Genomic DNA, 9,459 nt, shown 5'->3' with positions numbered 1-9,459 from the left:
CGGGGACGGTGACCGCAGCCTGGTTGCGCAAGGGGCACGACGGGGCCGGTGGAAGAAAATACTTCCTCTCCCCGGCGCATGGCCTCCTTTCCGTATCTCCTCCTTTCCCCGCCTGAGGAGGAGCGCGGGAAAAGCTGAGGCGGTGGGGATCCTTGGGGGTGCTCGCTGGCCGCTTATATAAACGTACGTTGGAAGATACGCGGAAAATACGGCAAGTCCGAGCTTGCAAACAACAACACCGTGTATAGAATGTGTTTATGGTCATATGATACACACCCACCTGTCGTAACACTATATATATATGTGCATGCCCGTAACACTATTAACTCCCAGTAACGTGGAGCTCCCTAGCAGGGCCTTTGAAATATGTCTGTCAGCTCGGTGTGAATCCAGGACAGAACAGGGTTTGCAGTGGCTGGCGTGCGTGCTTTGTGCGGTACGTATGTGCAGCGGTGCGCATCGAAGAGATTCCCATCCCCAACCTGCTGCTGGCGCAGCTTGTGCAGCGTTGGTTTTAGTGGAGCGACTTCTCCCGGTGTTAATGCTGCTTGGGGCTCTGGCTTGTCGCGCAGGGCTGCCTGCATATGTGAGCGCTAAAAGAACGAAGATGTCAGGGCTGGTACAGAAAAAGTATTGCCCACTCTGTGTTTTTTGGCCAGCACATATGCATAAGCATGTAGCGTTGTGCTCTCTGCTTAATGCGCTTGTGTCACCCAGGCGGGCTCTGAGGACTCACAGTGTGCTCTTCAGTGTCATGCTTCAGTTAAAACAGTCCAGTACATAAAGATGAGAGCAACAGGGGTTTTTGCACAAATCAGTTCCCAAATATACTTAGTTGCCGACAGTTATGAGAAACTGGAAAGCAGTGAAAGAAGAGGTTAGGACCCAAATCCGCTTAGGTTGGTAAGATTTTTGTCACTGACTGTTGGCACAGGGTCCAGACACCTGTGAACTAATGTTTGTGTACGAATTATTGTAAACTCATTAGAAACAAATGCAAGAACATGGTATAAGTGGTGTGAGAAGATAATTTTGCTCTCTCGCTGTGCTGGGGTGCAGGAGATGCTTTGAGTTGTGCTCCTGTCTCTGCCTTTTGTCTGCGGGATGACCTTGGACAAGTCACTGGCTTCAGTGCCTGCCTTGATTTCCATGTTTATAGGATGAGGATGCCAATAATAGCCTCCATTAGAGGAGAGGTGGAGCCTCTCAGATCCAGAGATCAAACATGCCCTGTGAAAGCTGTGCCTTAATGGGATTAATAGTTAACAATAATAAAAAGGGTAACTTAATGGTAATATAGGAGTTTATACCAGTGACCCAGAATTTTGTAATTGCTATTTACAGTGCTTGGATGCATGTTCATGACTCAGTGCTGCCTTTTCTGCTAAGTGCTCAATGCTGGGGAGAGTTCAGAGCTGGGGGAAGGAGCTAAATAAGTTTTCTTCTGTGTGTGGAAAGCAAGTCACAGGCTAGCAGCAAGGCAGAGGGACAACGATATCACAAGAGGGCCCAGAGAGATGCTGCAAGGTGGATTTCTAGATTTGGTTTCTATTTCTATACTCTTTATGGTTTTCCACTGCAATAGATTGAAAGTGTTCTGCTCAGCTGGGTGAAAAGATGCAGTGCTTACTTGGGCAAGTTAGGATGGTTGTCTTTGGGCCACGTGCAGCCCTGTCTAAATTGGGAGCAGAACAGCCTGTGGCGGGCTGGGCTGGGCTGGGCTGCTGCTTCACTTGGCACTTCAGCTGGTGTGCTCTGACCGAGGGCAGTAATGAGCTCGCTCTCGTAAGGATGCAGCAGGGAGAACATGTAGTGTGCTCAGGAACGTTTTGCTTTGATAAGGTGTTCAGTACACCAGGGGTTGGGTTTCTCAGTAGCAGCAATTGATCTTGCGTTCATTCCAATCACTCTAAATCAATGTCATTTCAGGGGCAAATTTTAGTTCAGAATATACACGCTACCAGGCAGACATGCATTCAAAGCACAGGTCCAGACCCCTCACCAGCGTCGACGGTTTTCTGTGTGCGGCACCTTGCAGGATTGGATCCGTAGCAAACTTTTTCTTGTTTTGCAAGCATTGCATTCTGCTGATCAGTCCCTGCAGCATGCATGGTGATAGGTACAATCCTGTTAAAGTCGTACAAGGAGGCTAAGACCAAACTACTGGCTCCGGTCTTGTGCCCTTGCATCAGTTATACCGACCTGCTGTGGTGTGGGGTCTGCCAGCTATTGCACGTGCCCCTGGGGACAGGGGCCGGAGGGATGCTTCGATGCTGTAGCTGAACAAGCACTGAAGAGCATCACCAGAAGGCTGTTCTCAGCTGCTTATTACACTTGTTAATTTGAATGAGATAAGAAAAAATGTGAATCTTAAGATATGTCCATAAAATAGCAAAACTTAATGTCTATATACGTTTTAAGTATTGCTAGGGTACTATAAGAGAAAAGCATATGGAGCTGATAGGAAAAGCACATCTGGCATACATTTATGGGTAACCCCAGTTGTGTTACGTCTGCTTCCATGCAGGCAATCTATCTGCAAACTTTGCTAGAGCTTACATCAGTTTTCATCTGATGGATCAATGAAACAGATGCAAATTAAATAGATTTTCAGCAAGATGCTAAATGTGGGCTTTGTATGCTGCTCTGGTTAGAACCACACTATTTTTGTGCCTATATTGCCGAAGTTCTTATTAGCGTCTGGTCCCCTGTAGGAACTGGTGTTGTGTTTTGGGTTTTTTTGTCTCCAGACTAATAAATAGACTTAAAAATAGGATTGGGCATGATACAACAATTTAAAGTCTTAGTCCAGCAATCAGCTTTCTGTTGCAGTGCTCTCAGCTTGCAGAGACCGTGGGTGCTGGTAAAATTCTTTGCTCTGTGGATCTGTATGTGCAGTGTGATTTGCAGGATGAGACCCTCTAGTCCAATTAGTGATCGCTGTGTAGTTGTGGTGCTTTGAAGTACTAGCTGAGCTAAAATCCCTTTGACATCTTTGGGGTTAAGCACACTCAGTGTTTCTTCAGGTTCTTTAGCACGTGGTAGGGATTGTACTTTTCATATGGTGTCAGCACGTAACAGAAGAAAAGAATTGTAATTTTTAAGAGTAAGTACTTTATAAAAAAAAAAAACTTAAAAATATTAATTAACTGATTGTGTTCTTTTGCTAACGTTCTGAATGTGCATGAAGAAAGACATTAATGTGTTGTCAGTCCATGAGAGCCAGCCCCAGTGTGCCCCAAGAGCTGGGACCTTCTGGTAGGGGAACCAAAGGCGCTGGAATGGGGGATAGCCACACTTGGATGCGTTTAATGCAGCCTCTTGAAGGCAGGCAGGTCCCTCCCTGGGGGCTGAATGGTCTTTTAAAGTCTTGCATGGGCCATTTTTCTGGGTTTTCCATCTTGGTACATGGAGGCATTTTTATTTTGCGACTGGCAGCCAGCCCAGCATGGAGGGTGGGGAAAAACAAACCAAAATGATCATTTCTCAGGCAGCAGGGCGATCTCTGTCAAACCAGGGCTGCAGGTACATACACATTTGTTGTGCTGTATGGGAGGAGGGAAACAAAGTGCACTTTAAAAATACTAGGAATATGTGGTCTGCCTTTCAAGATCCTGTTTTTTGCCACGCAGACGCAGCGCTGAACGGGGAGCGGGGTCGCCTTTCATTGCTTGCTCACTTACTCTTTTTCTGTTACTCCTTGGTTTGACTTTTCAAGTTCAGAAGGAAGTTTTTTAAGCTCTTTGGGTTCATATGTGCTACTTTACATATAAATAGATGTTGTTACTTGGTTTGTGAAGACCATGCTGAGGGACTGTTTCAGCAGAACTACATGTTTCAGTGAGCCACTAGACATTGCTGTATTTAAACCATAACAATAGCACTAACTGTGCCCAGTCGTGTGTCAGGCTGTCACCTGTGTCTTGTTCAGCTGTCACATGCGAAGCCCAGGAAATTGTAATTGAAGCTCCTCCCCCTCAAAACTTACTTCTTAAAAATAACTACAGAAGGAGTTGAGCGAACCGCTGTGTGGCAGAAATGAAGAATTGGTGTGTGTATTCTTTTTAATTTGACTTTTCTTTATTACTGTAATCTTTGCCCCTTGTCACACCAGCCCTGGCAACTGGTCTTTGTTCACCCCACTGAAATGGGCTGTAAAGTCTTGATTTGATTGAAACCTCTATCGACCTTTTGCCTCTCTACCTCATTTCTTTGTTAGTGAAGAACATACAGCTGAGAAAGACGGTCTTAAAAATTAATGATAATGAAGTAATGGGAATTAATGATGAAATGAAAAATTTAATGGAGTATTTGGGATGCAGGAGATTACTCAGTGTGCTGGTTTTTAGACAGCGCTGCGATTCAACACCATCAGAATCTGTCTTTCTGTACATTTTCCAAAGGAGGATATAAAAAGGCTTTGCATGCATTCATGCTTTAGCTGTCATAAACCAAGCAGGTAAATAAATAGAAATACTTTTTTTAATTTCCTAGGAGGGAAGTAGTGTTTTTTGACTTCCTCGAGATTATGCTGCAGACCAGTTACATAGAGAATAGACCCCACACTCAGTTTCTGATGTTAACTCAGTACCATCTTTTCCTTACAAATATGTAAAATTTAAATTCCTATTTCCCCAATATATTTCAAATTTCTCTCAGTGACTCAGCTAATAATCCTGTGTGGATGATGATGCCCAGCTGGACGCTATAAGCTTTATATCCTGCTGTGTTCAAAGAAATTTTGCATTTCACTTGTGTGAGTTTGGGAAAGAAAGATGGGACCTCACTTTTGTTGCGAAATTGCGAGCAGCCGCAGTGTGCAATCAGTGTGAAATCATCTCTGGCTCTCTCTTTTGTTTTGTTACCCTTTGTTATGGAAAGAACCGGCGCGTCTTAATAGATGGGATTTCAGGTAGTAATGTTTGTTCTTTATTCTTTCTGCCATGGTTAGAATCCAGTTACAGGACTGCTTTCAGCTGGTACGGACCATAAGGATGCTTGGGTACGGGACAACATCTACAGCATCCTGGCCGTTTGGGGGCTGGGGATGGCTTATCGGAAGAATGCAGACCGGGACGAGGATAAGGCCAAAGCCTATGAGCTCGAGCAGGTATGTCAAAGTTTGGTGTAAACCAGTTATGCTGTTTGTTTTTTTCACATGGTAGTGGTTTTGAACGGTGCATTCACATTGCTGCTGTGTCTAGGATCTGGCAGGGTTTTCTCATCTTGGAGAACGTGTCTTGTTCCTATGACAGCATCATCCATGCAGCGTGTGGTGTGCAGTGTTTCTGACAGCCTTCTGGCAAGCAGAATTTGGAGAACTGGGTGACAGAGAGGCTAACATCTGAATTAAAATATAAACAAAACAAAAACGTTTAGGAGTCAAACTTCCATCAGTTGGCCGATTGTTGAAAATTAGGCTTCTGAGAGATATTATGCCCAGATTTACAAGCCTCTGATTAAACCTTCAGATCCCTCATGAGGTGTATTATGGAGCAGAAAATCAAGCCTAGGTCGCTTGGATCCTAGGGCAGCAATTTATCTGCTAGACCATTCTTCCCCATAAGGAGAAGCATGCCATTTAAAGTAGCAATCTTTGAAATGTGCACTTGTGTCCTCTCACGGAAGTTGTACATGGTGTATAGATGTGTTTGATCAAACCAGGCAAGGCAACGATCTCCAAACTGGTAAGACTCATGTGCTGGAGAATTGGAAGGGGAGGTAACTCACACAGTTAATTTCTATAATCTGCAGCTGGCAAAGTGGATATCGGAAGTGAGAGTGTAGAGGTGGATTAAATGGGAAGTGAGGGAGTGTTAGTGTCAGTGTCTGCTGTTGTTTTGAAGGCACTGGGTAAATTTTATGCTGACGTGTACTGCTCAAACCAGGGAGATCAGTGGTGACAGAATAACCTTGACTCAGTTTGCATGATCATATTTTGAGGCTATAATAATTTTTGGATAAAAAGATGGGGTTGATTTCTTCGTTTAGGACAAAATCTTGCGCTTCTCTTTGTATGCCTAAAGGCCCTTTCTTGGCATTAGTCATCTGCTTTCTGTTGTACTGTATAAAGAGGGGAAGAAGCTCCACAGGTTTTCCAATCATGTCAATGTCTTGCAGTCATCTACCAGTGTTCCCCGGATCTGTCACTCTAAAAATCATCATCATCATTATTATTCTTACAAGACATAGCATTCCTCTTACTTCCTTAGCTGGATAGAATGACCACAGAGAGTTGCTCCACTGTTCAGAAAGGGCCTTTGGGAAAAGATTTGTTCTCCTAGATAGGGAAGTGGGAATAATAATCAACCAATATATTAAAAAAAGGCATATAAAGCATTTCGGGCAAATACGTACTTTTTTACCTTTGGCAGGACGTTAGTAGGGGGTGTGAACTTTGTCGCTTTTGAATGTTGTTCGTAACAGCTGATGAGGCTGGCCCTGTGAGGGTGTCACTGGTCTGTTTTGTTCCTGCAGAACGTTGTGAAGCTGATGCGGGGACTCTTACAGTGCATGATGAGACAGGTAATGTCATAGGTATGAGCTGAACTAGTACGTGTTGCATTTACAAAGCGTTTCATCTGAGGCATGTATTCCTTGTGTCTTTTCTGTAGAGTGATTTTTTTGCGTGTGTGTAGACAGTGGTGTGGGGAGTCTTTTTAAAACTCTTTAGATTCCTTGAGCAAAACTCTGATCTTACTTGCACCTTTTTGAGATTGTACTTGTAGCAAATCACACTTTTGCCTTTGCAAACTGGTTTTCACCAAGATGCATACCTGTAACTAGTATCTGAACTCAACAAGGTAGGTTCATTTTATTCTTTCCCAAAGAGATGTGGATTTAGCTGGAGCCTAAAGTTAGAGATGTGTTTAAGCACTCTGATCAGTCAAAACACACTGAAGTGAGGTAACAAAAATTAGGACCTCAAGTTTCTCCTCACCTAAGAAAAGGTGTTAATTTTGCAATAGTTTGGAGAATTTCTTCCTAAATGTTTCATATTTGAAAGTTGTGGTGTTTTTTAGGTAGATAAGGTAGAGAAGTTCAAACGCACGCAGAGTACCAAAGACTGCCTACATGCCAAGTATAACTCTGCTACTTGTGCCACGGTGGTTGGGGATGACCAGTGGGGGCATCTGCAAGTGGATGCAACTTCCCTTTACCTGCTCTTCTTGGCACAGATGACTGCATCAGGTGAGCAGAAGATACTTTAGACTTGACTGTTGTTGCAGTCTTTTTCTATTCTAGCTCTTATTTAAAAAGAAAAAAAAAGTTGTAGCTAGCTTCAAAGACCTTTACATAGTTATTACTCAGAAGAAAGTAATATTTCTCTGGAAAAGAGATATGGCTTAGTTAGAATTTCATGTTTATAGTAACTGCCTGGGCAGTGTCCATTCCCTTAATGTTTGTTGGTGTACAAATACATGAGATATTCAGAGTCATGTCAGAGAAGAGTTTCATGTTTGAAGAGTACATAGGGTGTCCTAATGGACAACCAGGTTTCTTCAGAGTGGCGACATCGAGTCAGGTGCCACTAGTCCTGTCTGTGTTCCTCTTCTTGCTGGCACTGTTTTATTTTGTGCTCTTCTCAACTCTACTCCTCCTGTGAGGATAAGAATTTGTTTCCTTAATGTGTTTTTTCTGTCCTCAGAGCCCCCTGCAATTGACGCCTGCAGAGCTGGCTCCTGGTTGTCCTGGTGGTCCCTCGATAGAGCACTAAGCGGGTGGAGGGGTGGGGAGCTGCAGGAATTGGGATGCACTGCTCTCGAGAGCCAGAGCTGGTTCAGCTGTCTCTGCTTTGCACCCACCGTGTCTGAATGCCACCCTCCCAGGGGTGGTTTTTGGTTGGTCTTTGAAACAGTATGTATTGGTGGCATTTGAAGTATTTTATCAGCAGCAAGTATTGAGGCTTGCTGCCTGATCTTTTGAAATCAGCATGAGTTTTTCCATTGACTTCAGTGGGCAGTAGTTGGTAGCAAATAAACAAAAGCATGAAACTCATTGAAGAGTAAATATTTCAGTTCTGATACAGTATAATTACTCTTTTCCCTTCTTTTAATCAGGGTTACGTATTATCTTCACCCTCGATGAAGTTACCTTTATTCAGAATCTTGTTTTTTACATAGAAGCTGCCTACAAAGTTGCGGTAAGTAGTTATTTATATGTAAATCACCTGAACACTGCTCAGGTGTGGGTGGAAAATTATTTATTGATGGAGAAGGAAAATACAGACTTCTTTTTCCATGAGAAGATATCAGAACCTGTCAGTACTTTACATTGTGAGCAGTGTCTTTGGAGATGGTGGGTGGGCTGTGGAGGATTTACTGCTGCCTGGGTGAGGTATATTTGTTCTATCATAATAATAGTTTTTCTTTATTGATAATGAATAATATTTTGTGATGTCTTATTAAAATCTTATGGGCCTTTCTAAAAAGAGCAAAGTGTTAATAAACTTTTTGGAAAGTGATGAGTTGAAAGGGCACAGGGAGAGGCAGGCACAGGGGGAAGGATAACGGGCTTTGTGAAGACAGTGATTCATGATTGTAGACCTGATCCTGCTGGGCTATATTTTTATGTGCTGCTCTTTAAACATGAGGAGGGGCTCTTTGGAGACTTGGAGCCTTTTTTTCTTTTCTTTTTTTTTTTTAAGGCAAATAAACTAATTTTATGCAGGGGTCTGGTTTTGTTGTGGGGCGAGGGGGGAAAACACTGTTTTTGTATATAATCATGCCAGTTTTTTCTTGATGATGTTGTTGTTGCAGGATTATGGAATTTGGGAACGTGGTGATAAGACAAACCAGGGCATCCCTGAACTGAACGCAAGCTCCGTAGGGATGGCCAAAGTGAGAATGTCTTCCTGACACCTCCTTCGTGGTTGTTCTGTCATGCTGAAGGGCTCTCACAAATCTGATGGCTTCTTTTGCATAGTCTTCTTGGCCACTGTGATAGTTAACTGATTGTATAAGAATTTTTGTTTGTGTGTGAGTGAGTATTTTTAAGTGTAAAATCCTTGTGATCATAGAATCATAGAATAGTTTGGGTTGGAAGGGACCTCTAAAGGTCATCTAGTCCAACCCCACTGCCATGGGCAGGGACATCTTCAACTAGATCAGGTTGCTCAGAGCCCTGTCCAACCTGACCTTGAATGTTTCCAGGGATGGGGCATCCACCACCTCTCTGGGCAACCTCTTCCAGTGTTTCACCACCCTTGGCATAAAAAAGGTCTTCTATCTAGTCTAAATCTACCCCCCCTTTAGTTTAAAGCCATTCCCCCTTGTCCCGTTGCAACAGGCCCTGCTAAAAAGTTTGCTGCCATCTTTTTTATAAGCCCCCTTTAAGTACTGAAAGGCCTCAATAAGGTCGCCCTGGAGCCTTCTCTTCTCGAGGCTGAACAACCCCAACTCTCTCAGCCTTTCTTCAGAGGAGAGGTGTTCCATCCCCCTGATCATTTTCGTGGCCCTC

The 9,459-nt window shown here is 43.6% G+C and overlaps 1 protein-coding gene across 1 annotated transcript in view; it reads left to right on the top strand.

Annotated features, from left to right (window-relative positions):
• Positions 1 to 4,957: 4,957 nt before the first annotated feature.
• The window catches only part of PHKA2 (phosphorylase kinase, alpha 2 (liver)), a 41,344-nt gene continuing 36,842 nt past the window's right edge, over positions 4,958 to 9,459 (top strand). Inside the window, exons 1-5 of the mRNA XM_009325482.1 lie at positions 4,958 to 5,110; positions 6,478 to 6,525; positions 7,023 to 7,191; positions 8,061 to 8,143; positions 8,760 to 8,840. Of these exons, the coding sequence (XP_009323757.1) occupies positions 5,048 to 5,110; positions 6,478 to 6,525; positions 7,023 to 7,191; positions 8,061 to 8,143; positions 8,760 to 8,840 (444 nt within the window). The 5' untranslated portion in view covers positions 4,958 to 5,047. The remainder of the gene's footprint in view (positions 5,111 to 6,477; positions 6,526 to 7,022; positions 7,192 to 8,060; positions 8,144 to 8,759; positions 8,841 to 9,459) is intronic.

This window comes from Pygoscelis adeliae, unplaced genomic scaffold (assembly GCF_000699105.1).
Source record: "Pygoscelis adeliae isolate BGI_AS28 unplaced genomic scaffold, ASM69910v1 Scaffold386, whole genome shotgun sequence".
In the NCBI taxonomy this organism is placed as follows: domain Eukaryota; kingdom Metazoa; phylum Chordata; class Aves; order Sphenisciformes; family Spheniscidae; genus Pygoscelis; species Pygoscelis adeliae.
Note: the sequence above shows the minus strand (reverse complement) of the source record. Positions and strands in the feature narration are given on the sequence as shown.